Source organism: Helicoverpa armigera, chromosome 13, assembly GCF_030705265.1.
Source record: "Helicoverpa armigera isolate CAAS_96S chromosome 13, ASM3070526v1, whole genome shotgun sequence".
NCBI classification, from domain to species: Eukaryota; Metazoa; Arthropoda; class Insecta; order Lepidoptera; family Noctuidae; genus Helicoverpa; species Helicoverpa armigera.
Window position 1 is genome coordinate 977,984 of NC_087132.1, and position 20,309 is coordinate 998,292.

Here is a 20,309-nt window from a genome sequence, read left to right on the forward strand (position 1 = left end):
TATGTGCATTTTTACCTCTCTACATATTTACATAGGCATAGCACGTAGATTAAGATTCAAGACCTAAATTACAAGTCACTCTTGCTCACATTAGCTAGTAATTTCCCTCGGTTTTTCCCGAGCACTGAGTGAAACAGTTCATGCATTCAGAAAAGCCTATTACACTTTCTACTTAAGTGCATTTTACATTATTTCATTGTGCATTCAAATTTTAAGCTCAGACTACAAATTTATTATTAAGGTTGTCTCAAAATGGCTTCAGCATGTTGGCTTTGGCCCCACATTCGCCTCCCAAAAATTCGGGACTCTATACATAGTTCCGTAGTCTGGTGAATACATACAGAAAGATAATATAATTACCTACCTATTAAACAGTTTCGAAACCATCATAGGAAAGAAAATAAAAAGAAAACTTATGACGTCATGTTTTAAAATGTTCCAATTAGTCGCCGAGACACTTTGTTCTAACAAACGACGCTCATTCATTGTATTGCGGAGATGTTATGACGTGGGCACGAAGTCTCGCCAGAGCTGGAAGCATTCTCCACATATTGTGTATACGGATTTGATGTAGATATGAATGAAAAACTTAAAATTATGAATAGAGTATATTTTGCAAATAACCATTGTAAGTCTTTTTGCTGTTGAAAGATAAGCTACAGCAAAGGATTCATTAGGTAGGTAATAGGTACGTGCTGATAGACAACATTTCATGATAGGTATCAATAGGAGACTAAGGAGCAAAATATAAGACTTTCTATATTAAAAAATATAGAAGAATAATGAATTTGATGACTAACATTGAAATGAGTCATCAAAGTGAAAGGTCGTGTTGAAACCATTATACAAATCGTGGAATATAAAACCATTATTGATCACCAATAACTCAAGCTAATTAAAAATCACATTGAAACAACATCAAGCAGAAGCTTAAAGAAAATCTTGTTCAAGCTTTGATAAGATACAAGTGCATGAGTGTGTCAGTAGGTACTAAGATAATGTTATCGTACACAGCCTTTCTTTGTCTGAACATATTGTCATTAATTACTAAAAGTCTTCAGTAAATGAACCCGAATTCAGATTTATTGAAAGCGTTCCTTGTGATAAAAGCAAAGTGGAAAGAAAGGTTGAAATCAAAATTAAGGATGAGGAGATCATTGAATCAGAATTCAAAAGGTTAGATGTTGATTAAGTCAACAATAATCACCATAATATGGTCAAGGACATATCCTCAAACCAAGCCAATAAAATAATGAATATGAATGATTTAAACCTGGTATCGTAACAGTAACTGTTGATAAAGAAAATGCTATGTTTGTCAATAGACATGGTGAGAATAATATCAAACAATCAACTTAGTATGCAACAGATGATAGCGTGTTGCGTAAGAATGTATTACATAAGCTATCTCGCAGATCTAATGAGTTGCATCATATTGATGCTAGTCAACATACGCTGGTTGATAAACTAAATGAAGATTACTAAAATGATTAATGAAATAGTAGTAAAAGTATACATAATGAAAAATAACAAAAGAATCTAGGTAATGAAGGCAGTACTTGACAAAAATTAAATTAGGGAACTTAGAATTCTAGTAAAACCGCATAAAGCAGGTGATAATAAACTGAATCGAAATGGTGAAAAGGAATCAAAACTTTATAACAATTCAGCGAAAGACGACACTTAATATTGAACATGAATTCAAATATATAAACGACACTAAAATAGAAGTTGTACCCAAAATTGCTATGAAAGCCAACTTTAAAACGGTTCCATTTAGATTCACCTGAAAAGCTTACTGAACTAAAATACCGAGCATTTCACGAATAGTTGCTCGACAGTACAATAACTTTACAGACCTGATTTCAGTTTTAAAAGTACACTATACTGTAGTCTATTACACAAAAATATAATCGTGGATAACAAAAATAATTCAGGGTTTTTATCGTCGTTATAGTCTTTTAAATAAATCGTATGCTGTTTGACGTTTCAATTTGGTATAAGAAAAAAAAACTTGCTCCTTTTGGTGCGGTCTGTCGTTACAAAATAATTTATACAACTTTTGGCTACAGTCTGTCGATGCTAGTTTATAACTAAATTTCAGTTTTCAACATACAATGATGTGTTGGATAATGTTGTAAACTGGCATATAGGCTATCGTTTCCATGATAAACTGAAGCTATAATATTTATTAAATCAAAGCTGTCATCAATCTGCCCGTCAGGCTTGCTCGCAATATCTCCAGAATCATTTATTGTGGCTTGACGACCTTCACCAACAAGGTTATTAATATTGTCATGGCGTGAATTTTTCTTACAATCTGTAAATACCTGATTGTATATTCTTCTTATATTGTTTCAATATTTTCCACGTTGTAACCGGCTCTTCCGGTATTTCTTTAAACATTTGTGAGACTTGTAAAATAATAACAAGTTATTGTCCACAATAATCTCAACTCACAAGTATATTTTTCTCTCAACAACGTATCCATAATAGTGAAACAGGAATCCGTTCCAATTATCAAATGTATAAAGCTTCAAAGTCTGTATAAAACAATATTTCTAAGAAACTTGTGAACCACCATGTTGGATGTTAGGTATAGACTTACATCGCTCACCTTTCACCCCTAATTTTGTGAGCCAGACTTAAACTGGATTACCTACTTTAAACAAGGCACGTGTAACAAAAGTATTGGATTACAACAGTATATAATTGAGTAAGTAAAATCTTTAACAAGAGCTAGAACATTCATTTCTAGTATATTCACGAAAAAATTACAATCACACACAGATATTTCCGAAATTTTGATTTCGTATCAGCGAACAATATACTCACATATCTCAAAAAAAAAAAAATTAGTGTTGTTAATTATAATAATTATCATCGTTACAAAGTTTCATTAGATACCCCGTTTTATCAAAATAATCCGCATCCAACACATGTTGATTTGATAATGATAAGTCGGTCAGCATTTTGTAATTTGCATAGCAAAACGATAACATGAAAGATTTTCAAAAATTTTAAATTCAACTTCTCTACCAAACCGTGATAATAAAAGGTTAGGAAACCAATAGAAGTAAAGGAATACAATAGGTTAAGAAATTGCGCGAAAATATTTTCAGTTCAATTTATAAGGCTTCGATTGTGATGGAAGCAACATTCTTTGAATTCACGTTGATGTCTTTTTTTTTCAGAATAAACATGATTCCCATATAAAAACATAATTGTGGGAGACCATGTTTGCATCTCATATGCATTTGCAGACAAACAGAAAACATGGAGGTTTCCGATCTTCAAATATTAGATTGAAACCGAATGCTGAACCAAATTGCCCTTTGAGTTCAACTATCATTCATAGACGGATACTTCGAGCTGCAAACTGCTGATTCACGATATTTCAATTGATTCAAACATTTCAATCTACTTACATATTTGAATGAACGCTTTCAACGTGGTTATGAAGAAAAATCTAGTCCTGGAAATCTACAAAAGACACGCAAAAATGTTAACGTCATTGAGCGATACCGTCTTCATAAAACTAAGGAACGAATTAGATACAACAAAGCTCAATTGCTTAAGATAGGCTAAAACGGTTAATATGCCTTGAAACTAAAAAGGCAATTTAGGTTAAAAGACATTGAACCTATCTCGATTAATGTTACCAGAAATTCGTTTAATCGTAACTCGATTGATCCAATAATTTCCGTGTCTTTGCCGAGGTTCGTGAACTACAATTTAGTTAAAGATCAACTTGAGTTCATTGAACGAATAGTACTTGGTATTTAAATATTTGTTGCCTGTTTGAAATTCTTTGTCTTTATCTGCTGTCGTGTCTACAAATACTTTTGACATTGACCCAAAAGTTCCAGTAGCTTTTAATGAATTTTCCTGTGAACCGTCGCGAGTTTCCAGTGTTAATTTTTCATTTGTGATCATGAATATCAATTAAATAATTATCGTCTAACTTTCAAGATTGTTCAAGTTTATTGTTGATACAAGTATAGCTTCCTATGTTGGCTTTTATAGTTGGAAACTGAGATCCGAGACATAGTTACCTAGTTTTATTGCTGGAGCACATATTGTCTTTATGACCGAAAATTTTGTACACTTTAGAACTATAGCAGACATTTTAGAGGTTTTAGTACAAATAGAGCAAGCAACAAGGTTGTGTCAATAGAATAAGGTTAAAAATACTGATCTAGGCCTTCGTTAGGCATCTGAATAAGGAAGACTCTTTAAAAATAAACTAATAACAAAATATGTCTAAAACAACCCTTGCGCACAAATGAGATTAATTTCCAACTGACAAAGTTATTCATTAAAATATTAAAGCAGAAACTTTTTGGACAGAAGTTAAGGTCAACCTTCCTCATGAGAAAGCTTCATGTAAAGAAAGTTATGTTTAAATACATATTAAGTTGAACATTAAACCACCCACGTATTATGGATATGATAAAAGAAAGACGGATAAAATGACAATGATAGTAAAGACTTAATGATATAATGATAACAATGTAATAGAAGAAGAGCTTGTTAATAATGACTAGCATTTAGACAACTTGTATTTCTCCATAGGTTTACGAAGATCTCGAAACTCCTCGCACAAAACGAGGAAATAACCAAAAACCAATAAGCATTATTGATATTGAAAAAACACTATTTGCTAAGTACCTACGGAGACCCCTTCGATACATATTGCTAGCCTAGTTTTCTATTGGCGCGGGAGAGTTAACAACTGTTCAATTGCGGGCTTTCCTGATACGGTACGTGGCAATATCCTGCGTAAGACTGGAAGAAAGAAATAACAGATCCCAAAAATAATCCTCAATAAGTAATATATGGAGGAGAAAATGTTCTTGAAATATTTCACTCTTTCTTTAAGAAAGTATCTAGACTATAGGTACTCACAGCTTGCAGCTGCGTGATTTAGGACATTCAGTTAATGGAAACATCAAAAAGCTGTTACTCTCGTTAGAAGGGATATAAAACTTGGCTGTGACGTAAACTGAATAGGTCTCGATGCTTGGAAGACTTTCAACAGACCGAAATACTACAGCAAAAAGTTTAAAAACATTAGATGAAGTACAAATAAATCGCGTAAAATTGACCATAAAAAAATCACGAATATAATATAAGGGGTTACGAGGGCCACTTCTTATATGAAACCCAAAAGAACCTTAAAATATTCAGAACTAACCTGAACCCAAGTTGCGCTTAAGTTCAACATCACACAGTTTCGCACCAAAACCACGTCTTTCACATGCGGACACTGGCACTAATTATGACAAATGACTTTACAGCGATATATCTAAATCAAGCACCTACGTATACCTACGTAGACCCGCTTGGTAACTATCGGAAATCTTTTGATAACAATACACGTCAGACTGCAGGATAATACGAATTGCCTATTGGGGATTAACTCAAATTATTTAAATTCGCAGAATTTTATTCTCACAATCGGTTTTTCCTAGGAAGATTACGTTTCCCAGTGACTGGGCAGTGAAAGTAAGATAATCAGTTTCATTTAAAACGGTGAAATTAAACTGCATTCAAGTGGACTGGAAGCTAACCCCAACATAGTTGGAGTAAGGCAAAGGAAGATGATGAACTAATTCATACTCCTAAGCCACCTAAACGTAATGATAGTGATAATTCGACATCTAAATTCAAACAATCAATGGCACATAAAGATAGGAGAAAGCTTGGCAACCATGCCTACATAGATAATACACTTTAACACCCTACACTGATGCCAAAAGTAATATCAGGTTCCAATTTGGCAAAATCTGCATATCTGCTTACCCGGTCAAGGAACGCATGCGTGGTATCACATAATACATAGATGTATACATAGCACTATACATAGTAACTAAGTAGAATAGGTTGGAATTGAGGACAGTGGTAGCACCTGGCCCAATAGTGAGCGCCAAGCATTGATTAAAACTATTGGCAATCGAAATGAAAGTTTCAATATAGATGGGAATATAATTGTTCAAAATGAAATCAACGCGAAAGACGAAGAAGGGTTTAAAATAACTGACGTAAGGACGAGTATAATTATTCTATAATTAATCTGAATTAATTATGAATACATTAAATTAGGAACATTCTTCACTGGTGATCATTGTTACGCACCAGATAGCAAAATTAATTATCTTTAACAGTACAATCGTCAACAATATTGAAAATTAAATTTAGTATCTAGCTTTCTTTTGATAAAATGTTAATTTAGTTAACAAAGAAGAGATAACAATGGCAACAGGAATAGCATTTCATTTAGAAACTTCCCACGCCCTGGAAAACTCATAAAGTAACATATCTACGTATCTTTGTGGCTAAATAAAACAGACTAGGTACATATCTTTGATGTCTATCATGATAATAATATGATGAATATGATAAAGGCATACTGTCGTATTTTTGGCAAAATTAGGTATAATTAATATTTTTGTTTATTTTGATGACTTGGCAGATAAAAGATATTAAGTAACAGAAGCTATATTTGGATGTAACAATATTTAACAAATGCAACACACTTTTAAATATTATACAGATTAATTTTCCGAAGACTTTCCTCAAAGGAAATCAGTTTTTAACTCTCTCGATAGAGCCGATAATTTTATACTAGCATATTTTCCTGCATGCCTTATCGAAATAACGACCTACTAAAATGGTCTTACCCTCACGTTTTCTCGAGGCTAGCAGCACAAAATACATAGGTACAGAAGTCAATCTCATGCATGTACTTCACTTTTCATGCCTAAACTCGGCGGTCGCGCTAGGGTCGTCAACTTTTTTATGCGCATAAAACTAACGTGGTAGTGGTACTCGAATTATTTGATTTATTGTTGAGAATAAAACAGGAAAAATGAAATATAAACCAATAGTAATAAAATATTTAATGTGGCATACATGAGGTTAATAAACTCTTTCAACGGAAATTCGTTTGAACGAGATACCGAACTTTTTCAGAAACCGCAATTTATAATTTTGTTATTCATACATATACTTATAGGTACTTACTTATTACTCTTTACTTGCGAAAAAAATATTTTTGTATGTAATGGGTTGGTACAGTCCCTGATCTAAGCTTGCTTCTACCTACAGAAACCTTGATGTGCGAGTTTTATTTCGTCTACCTTACAACATACTCTCGCCATGATCACAAAAATTATCAACTCCTACTAGTAATAATCTTTGAGGGTAGGTTGGGAGGTTCGCCTATGTCGACACTAGCAAAACTTATTACGGCATTGGGCCAGAGGCCGCCCGCCGGGGCGCTTACCTACCCACCTAACTGTACCTACCTACTGCGTTTATTAAAAGAACCATCGAAATATGAGAAAATAAGTAGGTCCGTACTATATGTAATACGGCAGGCTAAAAAACGACAGTTCACTGTTTATTGTTGTATTAAAACAACCGTCCACTGAACAATTATAATACGACTTTTTTTGTTGCTCCATTATTACTTTTTCTTTTGTTATTAAAATTAAAAATATTACAGTCAAATTACAGTTAGGTAGGTATCAAAACGCGTGCACATTTATCTACCTTGTGTGTGACGCGCGTATCTCAAGAAAACGGCAGCCCCGCTCGCACTGTTTTGAGTTGTTTTGAGACAGCGCGTCTGTGAACACACACACATAGACACCTATGTCTGCGTGACTCGAACGCGCTTTATATGTAGATTGACTTCTGTACCTATGTATTTTGTGCTAGCAGTTTATCGCTTGCATAATAATCTCAAACGGTAAAGAGATTGAATAATTTTAATGCTGTCTATCTTGTTCCCCATAGAAAATAGACATTTCGTCTTCCCAAATTTTCAGGGATTAAATACCAGAGTTTTCGTGACAAACTTTTAGAAACTTATAATTTGATGAACTATTAAAGTGACTTTATCTCCATAAATATTTATCCAACCAATTTGAAAATTGTTTGTCTTGATATTTTGATAAACCTCCCACACCTTATGCTTTTCTAAGAAAACATCAAACTATTTAATAACGTAGGTGACATAACAAGAACTAAGGAACAACACACAAGCAGCGTAGGCGTTGCGGTTTCATAAAGTCAAATTGCAAAACGTGGTTACCTTAGAGACTTTACTGTTGCGTATAACTATGCAAAACAAAGCAATAACATAAAGTGAATATAAATGAAAAACGAAGATAAAAGAATTAAAACAATAAACGACAATGCCCATATTGGAAGCATGGAAACAAGACATTTTCAGTACGCAGACAAGAAACTCAGTTCAATAAAGAAAATACATAAAAACTCAGCGGGAACTAGTTTTATAAGGAAAAGCGTAGGTAAGGTCAGAGAGTAGAAAGGCACGGATCAAAATTTCCATAACTGGGAAGATTGCATATCTGTCTCGGAAGTAAATCAAGAAGCAGGTTTGTGTTTAGTTACGAACTATGATATTATAAGTATATATTGGTAGATATCGTTCATATTAAAATTAAGATTTATAAACATAGCTTGACGTCTAGGATACGATAAAAGTGAATGCATTTTGCACTGCTTGTATATTTCACCTGTCTTATTTTTTTTATTTCTAGGCTCCGCAAATTTTTCAATATAAACACTGTACCTACTTGTAATGAAGTGGGATTCTTTCAGTACTCCTCCACATTTTAAAATCCCAGCAGAATCGTATTCTTCAAGACTCCTCTACTCTCATCTATATGTAAATCAATCACAGTATCCAACCTCAGTAGTTTGTTCAGCAGAGCAGACTAGTTCTTCATAGAAGATCTTCTTTTGCTTTTTGTTAGATTTTACTCATATAATAACTTCATCACAGTCAACCTTCAGAGCTTCTACCAATAGTATTTTAGTATCTATAAAATAACCAAATGTTTTATTCTTTTGAATATAATCAATAGAAATGTAATTTTTCTTAAAATGATTTGCTTAATACTCAATTTCAGTTTTTCATTACTCTTAAATAAATCTTGTAAATCTAACTACCTGATAGCTCTTTATTCGTTGGAGGAAGCGATAATTTTACCATCGGCTCGGAAGTTTCCGGCTAAGCCAAGGCCCCGTCTACTAGGTTTCTCATAAATATTATGGCGTTAACATCTGACACCAAGCTTAGCCCGCTTTGAGGATTTATATTCCCTTTTATATATTGTTTATTTAATGGAAAATTGCTTTTACTGTATCTTGGATGGATGAGATGAATTCTTGTACTCTAAAGATCTGTCTCTATTCATAGGAAATAATGATCAAAAAAATGTATAAAAGCAATTATTTAAATAATAACACATATGACATTTCGAGGAATCTTGGTACAATATGTAAAAGCATAAGATGACTAATAATTTCTAATCACACAAAAGCAACAAACAACTTTTTTCCTGTTTCAATCCTTGAATATATCACAGGCAATATAACTGCTGTCAACAACTCTACTCAAGATAACAGAACAACACCAAATTATTTGCAGCTCATCAAAAACGGATTTATTACAACATTGTTGTCTTTATCTGTACAATCTCTGCTATCTGTACCCGAATATACCTCAACAATATCTTTGATTTTATGGGCAATAAATATTTTATAATCGGGCTTCACTGATTTGATACTTGATCCGCTAAAGACGTCATACCAATTTATCAATGGTAGTTGAATATTAATCTGAGGAACGTCACGAGTGTGCAGAAAAAAGTAATGGAAAAAATACTAGTGTAATTAACATCAAAGGACAGCTTAATGTTATTGTTAAACAAGTTAATAATGCTGATGATGATGATGACGATGTTGATGCACAAAAATTATATGCCAAAAAAAATTTTCTAATCCACAACACAACTTGAAACGATAGCTGAACAAGATTGCAATACATTATTAGGAGATAACAAGAGATAAGGAAACAAGTTCAGTAGTTTAACATAAGGATACAAAGTAATTGAAACGATAAGATAATGAAATAGTTAACAGTGTTACTGAACTAAGCAATGAACGGATTAGAGAGATAGACGTGTTTACAGTTAAAGAAAATAAGATGAGTTCAACGAAATAATGACGCATTTAAATCTTCTTTGTATTAAGAGTGATTCAATTAAACTACGCAACACTGTTTGAGAGACAAGAAAAAGTGGCTATCATAGTTTTTGTCTTGATAGACACTTTTTTCAACTCGCAAATGATTCTAGTAAAATTAGGAAAGAGACGAGTTAAGTCTGGCAACTGTTAGAAATTATGAACAAACAAAATCTGTAGGTAAAACAGCTCATAGATACCGAATCTTTATTAAACCATTCATGTGAACTCCTAAGTAGCAGAAGCAAATGAAAATGTTTGAAATACTAATTATAAAAATAATTATCAAATGACGTAAGTAACAATTCCGATGGAAATTCTACAACATAAGTAAGTTGTCGGTATTTTAATGCTTAGAACTCACATGGTCTTACAGAGGTATGCTTTAATTGGCACTAGGCACGATCCCCTTATTTAGAAGGGTCCCAACCTTGGCAAGAATGGTGTTGAATTTGTTGGAACAAACTTACTGAGTAAATAAAATAGGTTTTATAGTACTTTGGAGGTGCCTTTATACGCAAAACGTTGTCTTTCTAGAATTTCTTTGGAAATAGCAAATAGCCTTCATGAAATATAAATGATAGAAGCTGAAAATAACTGTGCCACTACAGCAGTTGAACTGAAATAAGGTGCTATTATTAGAGCATTGGTAGAAGTATCGTTGTATACAAGTAGGTATCATTCAAAGATAGAAAAATATAATAAAGAATCGACTTAAAAAAACAAGTTTCACTAATAATTTGTTTATTTTCTGAATATGTAACAATTGTGGCTAAGGTGTAATTTGAGAGATAATATGGTAAATCAGATAATGCGATGAAGATAATCGAAAGCCGGTACAATTTACCACGGCAAGTACGAATTTAGGCGAATATTACTTGAAAATAGGTTAGGTTAGGCAGCATAACGACTTAGCCCATAGCTTAGGCACAGTTTACGCCGCGGTGTTTTAACCACGTTGCCATGCCAACTAGTTTATAGCCTGAATAATGAACAGATTTGATTTATTGTTGCCATCATGAAAACCCATATTACGTAAGGCTGGTTAAATTCTCAGGATTTATGCTCGTATAATTAACACAAACTTTGGTCATACAACTAACATGATAAAGTATGGCTTTATTAAAATTGAGAACCACGCCTTGTCTACCTTTACCAAATTAATTTTGAATAGCGATTTGTTCTGAAACTATGATCTTAGAGATTTGAAAGAGCGTTCATAAGTTCTGATATTTGGAATATCTATAACGTGGTTTAAACTGACGAAATTCATAATCAGCACATAACATATATAATTGATAAGATTTGTATTTAATTACAAATTAATAATCTTGTAAACGGAAGTCTAATGCAATAACAAACTTCAAACGAGATGACCACATTAAGGCAGACGCTGTACCACAAATCATAAAACCTTTCACTTTCTTCGAGAACAGTGATTAACTCCAGCAAGTTTACGCAATAATTCTCATTGTTCCTGACGTAATAAAACAGTTTATACTGAAGTTGCTGAAACAATGTAGACGATCGATATGCCGTTGACTGTTTCAGTACACGCTAGGTTTACACGCAAATTCTCCTGTAAAAATTCTGACCTTCGTTCGAGTTCTAAAAGCTAGAAATACATCAGATTACCGGTTCAAGCTTGCTCAAAGCACATTCACTGAAGTAGTAACTAGATTATTGATAAGAACTAAACAAGAATTCATAAATGCTAATACAACTTCGTTAGTGAAAGTTTGCTATGAAGAAAGTAAATGCTATAAACAAGAGTATAAAGATGATGGTAATGATTTTGGGAATACAGACATTGATTTGGAAGATCAGGTTGCTACGTTCAAGAATAATATAATTTGGTAGCTGACTCAAAAATAACTATAATCCTATCCTACAGCAATTCAGCACAAATGCCACTCGAAATTAGATTACTTTTTTCATTTGCTAGACTTTGAGACTTTTTAGTTATTTCTGTGTTGCCTTGAACATGAATTCGTGTAGCTATAGTTTCGTCGTCTATATTCGCTTTATGATTTCAAGTGGAACGAACAAATTGTCCTAGTTGTGACCAACAGACTCGTGACAATCAATTTCAGTTAGTTGGTCTAAATGAGTCTGATTATTGGACCTATTGCCGCTTACTTTAAATATTTCGCTCTATTGTGGGTTCAAGGTGGTCAATAAGACTGCATTTTCTGTGTGATTATTGTGTCTGGCTTTCTTGTTGTAGCTGTTCTGTTCATTGTCATAGGAAATAAGTTCATTGTCCCCAAAATATATGATCATATTCCCAGAAGAAACTGATTGTTATAGACTTATGGAATTCTCTTCATTTCACCATTTTATGTGGTTGCATGCACGATTATATGACGTACAGCGTCTGACTATTTTTATTTATATTCATCGTCGTTCCCGAATGCAAGCCTTTTGTATTTCCCGTTTGTATTTATATTGTTAGCTTCCACAGGATACTCAACAGCACGTGGAACAAAGTTCATCAATCAATAACTAATTACCAATATATTTCTATTCCAAAATCTTGTAGATATGTCATTAAGATATACATATCTTTCCTAATATATTTTTTCTCTATGTCTCAAGAGTGTATCAGATTACAAACCTGATTTATTAGACAACTATAAATGTATTAAGAAATAAGAATTTTTAAGGACTTTACGTCCATAGTAAGTACGAAGTCTTTAAATAAAGAGACCACTTCAAAGAGAAAACTAATCAGCTTATAATATTCTGCTCAGGAATTGTGAACGGAACCCCTAGCTGCGCTCGGTAACAAGCCTAGTTCATCGTGATTGATTACTTTACCAACTTCTGTTTCGTACCCCACTTGTGCGGAGTCGGGTCTTTCATCTTCAATGCGCTGCTAATGTTCCTACAACTCAAACCAGTTTACGTAACAGCATTCATCGGCTTCCTAACCCAGTTTAAGGGATTATAGGAACTGTTTCGGTAAGTTTGACCCTTATTATGTAAGCATAACATTGTTATAATCATCTTCAGAGTCAGACATGAGAAATTGTGCTATTATGGAACCGTGCCAAGTTCTCAAGGTAATTTAGGTGCATTGTACTATGAATATTTGAGTGCGTATAGTTTGTCTGTTGTGGCACCTGAGCATGCATAATAAATGCTCACATTTTTATCTCCAAAAGGCCAGCTTACATTATGAATTCTTTAAGCGGCAGAAAATACTATTTACTATAAATTCTTAAATTGTAGTTCAAATAGTTTATTATGTCATCAACTTAAAAATCTCATCACAATGATGAGCAATTTCATTAAAAAGAGGTCTTAAAAGTTTCTCGTCGACGCGAATGGCAGAATGCCCAAAAGTTGTGCACCATTGTTAGCTCAGCTTTAGCTTACCCGAATGAAGAAAAGAGACCTATACATTAAAGTCTAGTTAGTAGCCTTGCCACTCCAATTTAGACCGTGATAGAACGAGTCAAAGATACATTTTGGTAAATAGATGCAGTTGAATGTCAGGCAGCCGTCGCGGGAGATGCAACATTCTATTTCTTCTGAGTCTAGCGGCACTTTCAACTTTGAATCATCTTTAGACATTTAATATTTGGCATTTATGGCCAATACGTTTAGAAATCCACTTTATAGGAGAATATTTTATTGCGACACGAATTCATTAACAGTCGCCACTTATTAGATAACATAAGACATGGTTCCCATCGCTACTCTATTTATTTAAGACACTTTTAAGGGAGAAATGGATGCCGATCCATTATTTAATTTGCACGAAGTAAAAGCAGAGATAGCAACAAATTTTGTTGGAAAGAAGCATCTAAAGAGTATTATTTTCGGAACAGTTCGACGCAAAACATGCATACGCGAATGTATTGCATGCGGTAACAGTTTATGTTCCACAATTACGATCAGGCAGTTACGTGAGAGTTTTAGATCTGCGATAAAATCACATATCGATTCTCGGCACAACTCGGTTATTGTACAATGTGTACACGTTATTATAGCTCCAATATTGTTCCAAGAACATTGAAAGGCTTTCTTAGAAGAAGAGTATTAAAATCTGATAGAGTATTTTCTTTAATGCAAAAATCTAGTTTCAATGTTGATAGAATACGATGAATTTGACACAATAAGAGATAATGAGCAAACAACCGCAAATATGTACAAGGTTCTACATGACAATTTAATTGAAACTCTGATCAAACATCAACAATATCAATATACTGGCCCTACTCTAAATACGAAATCCGATACATAAATTCTTGTGCCCAACCACTAAAGCCAACCAACCTATGCCCAGGGTAGGTATGTAAAATAATCGGAAAACGTCCTTTATCGCGTAAACAAGTATCATTTGAGGTCAAGGGCAGTAAAGGGCGTGTTTTAGGGCCGGTGCTTTAGCCCTTGAAAGTAGATACCTACACTTTTACATGAGAGGGTCAATAAGCCGATGTTATTACTTTAGAGGAGATGAACCATAAGGTAAAGGATGTTGATACATCTCATTTGGCGGAGTAACACGATTCCGCAAAAATTGAAGTTTCTGTTAGATCTTTATGTCTTCCTAGAGTAGTGAAACCTGTTACTTGCTTGCTGACTGGGTAATATTTTATACAGAACCATAAAGTCTCGTTTATGACATTACTGATGAGATGCAGACTCCATCGAATAATGTGGTTTTATACTCTTGTTTCATAACTATCTACAAGTCGTTGCAAATACTGCCATCTTACGTCCATGGTTTTAGAAACCGTTAATTTTATTTAACTCTCAGTCGTGTTTAATTACCGTAACTAATTGCAATGTTAGCTAAGTGTCACTTGTTTCTGTACTAACAAACTTTAGTATCATTATCTCTCAAAATATCTTCAGTTCTTTTTAGTTGTCGTAAATAATAAATTATATGATTTTTATTTTCGTAAACATTGCTAATGTCCGATTCGTCTTTAGAGGTCTGATAGGGATTCTCCGAAATCCTGAGAGATTCAACCGGTTTTATGGTACAAAACATACACTAGGGTATCTTTGCCTTAAACCTGATCACTAAGCCTAACTACATGGAATCTTTTAGTCTTTATGATATTTTAAGTTGCGGTAGGTTTATTATTTATTTATTAAGTGCTTCATTGATCTGCTTGGTGTCATGCTTGTAAAATAATATTGGATCATTAACGATGATTTTCTTTTTAGAAGCAAAAAGACCGTAAATTGACATATCGGTGTGTTGGCAAAAACCTCGCCCCTATTACCGGAGACTTAACGAATGATAAGAAAGATTTCTACCCGGAGAAGTAACATTAGTGGGAAATAGATGTAGTTCTTGCCTTCTCTTTTTATTAGATTTCATTAAATGTGTCTTTCTGCAATCTGTCAGATGAATATCAACCCAATATCTTGAATGCCAATGATGCTGAGTAAAACTTATAAAAATAATATTTACTTCATCATTCAGAGTTATTTGCTCCGTTTTACGTGGATTCCCTGGATGTTGTCCAAAACTCTTAGTTTTCTCTCTTTGACCACTCTCACTCTTACTCGCAGCATCTCTTTTGAAATACCTCGTAAATATTTGATGGGTGACCGTTTTTACAGTTCTTGGAAAGCCAATGTGTTTTGCAGTTTTAAGCTGTTCCATTTTTGTTCAAGATAATTCATAGTCCAAGAGCTGGGATACAATTTAATTGCAAAAATAATATTCTGTAAATATGTTTTTAAACAGATAGTTTTGATATTTTTAACATCTATTAAAATTTTCATAGCGAAATTGGCTAAACTGTCTAGATATTTAAGTAGTCGGTACCTAGATTCAATTGCTTTTACATATACTTTGTAGCAGCGTCAGTAATAAACAATTGCCTTGGTGGCAACATTATTATACAATTACGAAGTACCTTGTGTAGTCTAAGAGCTCTCTATTATGCATTTGACGTCATTGATGCACTCAAAGGTAACTTAAGAGCCAGTGAATGAGAACCGTGAATTTTCACTCAATTGATTAATTATATTCGCAAGTGTGACCGCTGTTAATGCTTTTATCGTAATTAATTGAGTGACTTTTTAATGAATATTTAAAGTTAATTGCAGTGTAGGCTTAATAATGGAGTAACGTATTATTTTGTGTAATTTCATAGTGATCTTAATTTTTATTACTTTTAATAGCCTATGATTACTTTTATTACACGTGTATTTTTTAAATTGACTTTATTGAAAAATAGGGGTATTCTTTTGCTTTTTGGACTCCTGTCTTCAGTTTATTAGAAATGTCTTTAACACCAAATATCTATTAGGGACATGAAATTCCTTATTATGATTCCCAATATAAACATGATTGATACATACATATGGTGGTTTGATGAATCATGACGATATCACCAAAGGTCATTGTTAGACGCTCCCATTTTACCATATTTGGTGTAACAAAAACATTTCCCATAATGAGACGTCCCTTGTCATGGTGGTTAATACCATGACAATAAAAAGGAATCAATAGAATGCTTTATGGATTCAGACGACTTTGAAGCGTATTCTGTTCAGGATAGAAGTTAGTTTGCTATATTTATAGCTGTATGACTTAAGACTTTTTTCTTTTAGGTTACTTAATAGGCATCTTTAGTCTAGCAGCCGAAAGCAGGAGATTCTGGATTCGAGTCTCGACTGAGCCATGTGTTGCTGATTTTTTTGACGATCTGGGTTTGTGTCTAGTTGATAACACGATAGAATAACCTTCCAGTGGTTCTATTGTTTGGAAAAGGTAATTGGCCTATTGACAAGTTTTCTTAATTGGATATCTCCGTCTATCCTTTTGGGGAAACCAGACTTTGTAGTGAAAATAGGACCTGTGCAGACATGGTAAGACTTTCTCTTATGTTTGAATTATTAGCCAAGAAACAAAAGACAATCGGGAAAGTTAGTACTTCTCGTGCCCGAAGTCAAAGAAAGACCTCAATTTGAGACACAAAGCAAAAACAAATTTGAAGAGCACGACTTTAAATGTCTCTTAAAGTCAGTATTTTTTAACCTTCATCTGTTAATGTTATTTCATATGTAAGTGAGACAGAACAAACAGTTTCTGTACACTTGTTTTTATGTAGAAGAGATTTCTAGATTAGCATCTATTTGCTATGTGGTATTTTATGTAGGTCATAATGACAAAGAAATAAAAGCATAACTTGAATGTTTTTACTAGGTTTTAATTAGGTGCATTAGCTAGGAAAAAATATACAATAATTGCAACTTATATCCACACAACTTAACTCATTATAAACAAATTAATTACTTGGAAGCACGCTATTTTCACTACACAGAAAATATGTCATATTTTTCTACATTAAGTTATCTGCAGTTCAATTTGCATTCGTTTTATTGCGACTATTAAACGCAGGCTTCGAAACAAAACAAAACATTACAGTAAATTTCTTTCACACGAATGGCGTTGACACGAATGTTTTACGCTTAAGCGAACGAAGCTATAATTCATAAAGCAAATAATAAATTTTTAAAAATCTAATGAAATTACATGAGCTACAATTTTTTTCTACCATTCAAGTTCTACAAAATATTCGACAACAATAAATAAACTTAATTCTCACCAGATTTTCAATATGGCTATCCAAATCCAGGGATCATAAACAATCTTCTGTCACAATATGCACACGCCTGTCCCACACATTTAAAAAAATCAAATAAAATCAAACGAAATGTCTACGCACTACAAAGGGTCTGTTAATATTTTATTGTTGTGGGCAGCTCGCGAGACGCGGGCTCTCGGACCAAGCGCTCATGTGCTACTGATCCTACTGATTCACCACGACAACGAACTCAACACGGCGCTCCGACTGTACGTACTAAATGTACTTGTGTGGCCCTGGCACCGAACAAAGACGATGCTAGCCGAAACTCTACAGCTGTTTAATGTTTGTGAACCCGACACATTGCCAATCGATTGTCAATTCTGTGTTCTTGTGATGTAATGCGAACATTTTTAAGTCTAAACTTTCCTATCTCGACCACAACTTCATTCTACTCAATTTTAACCTAAACTATCTTTTTTTCACTAAGAAAAGTATTTGTGAAATGTCATTCAATTCGGTATAATTTCTATCCGTAATCGATAAGACAAACGTAGGAAGTGGCATTAACACAAACGTAAAAATTCAAATCAATTCGCGAAGCTGATTACGTTTCAATTTATCGTTGGCAGCCAGTACGTTTTGGTTACATCAGAGCGAGTGCGAATCGAGTACACCACGCACCGGCTCGGGCGAGTGCAAACTCGGTGCGGGTGTACCGGCGGCGAGTGAGACGGGAGAGTAGCTGGTGCTCTTTCTAACATCGATTTCGGTCATTGTGCCCTTCCCTTTCTGCCGCAATGAGTCTCTCTCTGGCGGACCGGCCACGCACTGCGGATGTAGCTAGTCGGGAAATAACTGCCCTATTTTAGGATTAAGTTTTGAATGCATTCTCTAAACATGGTTATTAATATTATTCTAGTAGTACCCAAGCTTCAATGAAACTGCAAATTTTAATTCGATTTAATTTTTTTGGAATAAAAATCGATTTTGCCTGTTTCTGTCTGAGTAACTCGAGATTTGTAGTTTTGTTTCAACGTGAAAATAATGTTCGCATTTAAAATGCTTCGTTTGTATGCAGCGGGTGCAGTTTGCCAATTATAAAGGAGAGAGTGTTTCTTGTGATTTAAGACTTTGAATTCTTTTGCTAATTAATTTTCAAATAGTTTTTTATCTCGTTAAATCTTACTTTTTGTCATAGCGACATTATTTAAGAACAAATATATTTTGTATTTAATAAGATTGTCCCGAATAACATACTTAATCATAAAACAAACTTTAAAATAAATAATGATGTTAACACAAAAAAATGTGGGTCGAGCTCCTAAACTAGAACACCAGTAAAGTTTGACGTTAACAAGATTAGGTATAAACAATAACTGGCGTTTAGTTATGAATGATAAAATTATTTTTAACGTTAATATCATCTTCGTTATCCTTTCCTTATTACGTTTAATAATAATATTATTTACCCATAAACAATTTTCTCATACGCTCAAATTATTTATTTTCCCAATTTCAAGAAAGGTTTCAACCAAATTTTTTTTCCGAGGCCCCAAAATGGTTTGAAAGGACTCCAGAAGGAACGTGGGTGAATTTTAGAGCAAAAATTATCACCCATACCTACAGGCCATTTGAAGACCAACAAACAAAAGGTTGTCTTAAAACTGACATTATAAAATAAAAAATAACAGTTTAAAACAAAACGAGTTTAAAGCCAATTTTTGTGTATGCGTTGCTCGTCGTTCTAAACTACTTAGGAATTCTTTTAGCACCACCTACATGGATGGCCTGAAATGGCCTCTAATGGTACCTATAGGTCTTCAAAATGTCATTTTATTAGACTAAGCCAATAAGTTACACCAAGTTAAAATTTTAAGAAAATAGATATTAATTTAAACTTAAAGAAACTGATAAAATAAAAAAAAACTGATAAAATGAAAAAAACAACTCCATGACCTATCAGTCAAGTAGATCTTTTCTTAAGTCTTTGTCTTACTTTTCTTAAAGTACAAGATTTAGCCGTATCTATCTACGTTTACAGAACTCATAAGCCCTTGTATCAGAGTTTATTCCAATTAGAAAACCTGGACCAAATTTTCATCTCTCCGTCTCTCGTCTACTGAAATGAAATGAAATCGTTTATTTTGCAAATTGGACATTACATCACTTTTACACGTCATTTTAAAAACGCTGAGGTCGGTCTTTCCTAACTGACTGATTCCTGAGAAGAAACGCCGAAACAAACGCAAGGGAAACTACTCAGTACTTATATCTTTTAGTCTTGTACACGTGGAGGCTTTTTATACAGTAGCAAAGAGCTTCGAATAGTTGATCGGACCCTACAATCTAATATCGCCGATCAGCGAACTGTGTTATGATATTACACCTCTGTCCCACGCCTCGGGGATCAGAGGAAGCCGCATAACATGTGCTCTGTGGTGTTTTAGTTACTACCCAACATTTTATCATATTACCTTTACTAGTATTATAAAGCTGAAGACTTTAGAATACAGGACTTTAGGACAGATTTCAAAAATGTATCGTGGAGAAGGATAGCCAGTTCCCACAGGACGCGGGTGAAACCACCGTTGCAAGCTAATTAAGATAATATTCCTCGAAAAGTACCTAAAAAACAACATGAAACATGAATGAAACAGGTAGTAATGTGGAATTAAAAAACCA

The 20,309-nt window shown here is 33.8% G+C and overlaps 1 protein-coding gene across 2 annotated transcripts in view; it reads right to left on the bottom strand.

The window, feature by feature from the left end:
• Positions 1-17,867, bottom strand: part of LOC110373964 (ATP-binding cassette subfamily G member 4) — a 33,720-nt gene extending 15,853 nt beyond the window's left edge. Inside the window, exon 1 of one of the 2 annotated variants that reach the window (XM_021331468.3) lies at positions 17,646-17,867. Coding sequence is in view for 1 of the 2 variants with exons in the window: in XM_021331466.3 (XP_021187141.2) it covers positions 5,198-5,227 (30 nt within the window). In the remaining variant the exon portion in view is untranslated. Of the gene's footprint in view, positions 1-5,197; positions 5,350-17,645 lie in introns of those variants that run through there. The other variant, XM_021331466.3, reaches the window with a different exon arrangement.
• Positions 17,868-20,309: the final 2,442 nt, after the last annotated feature.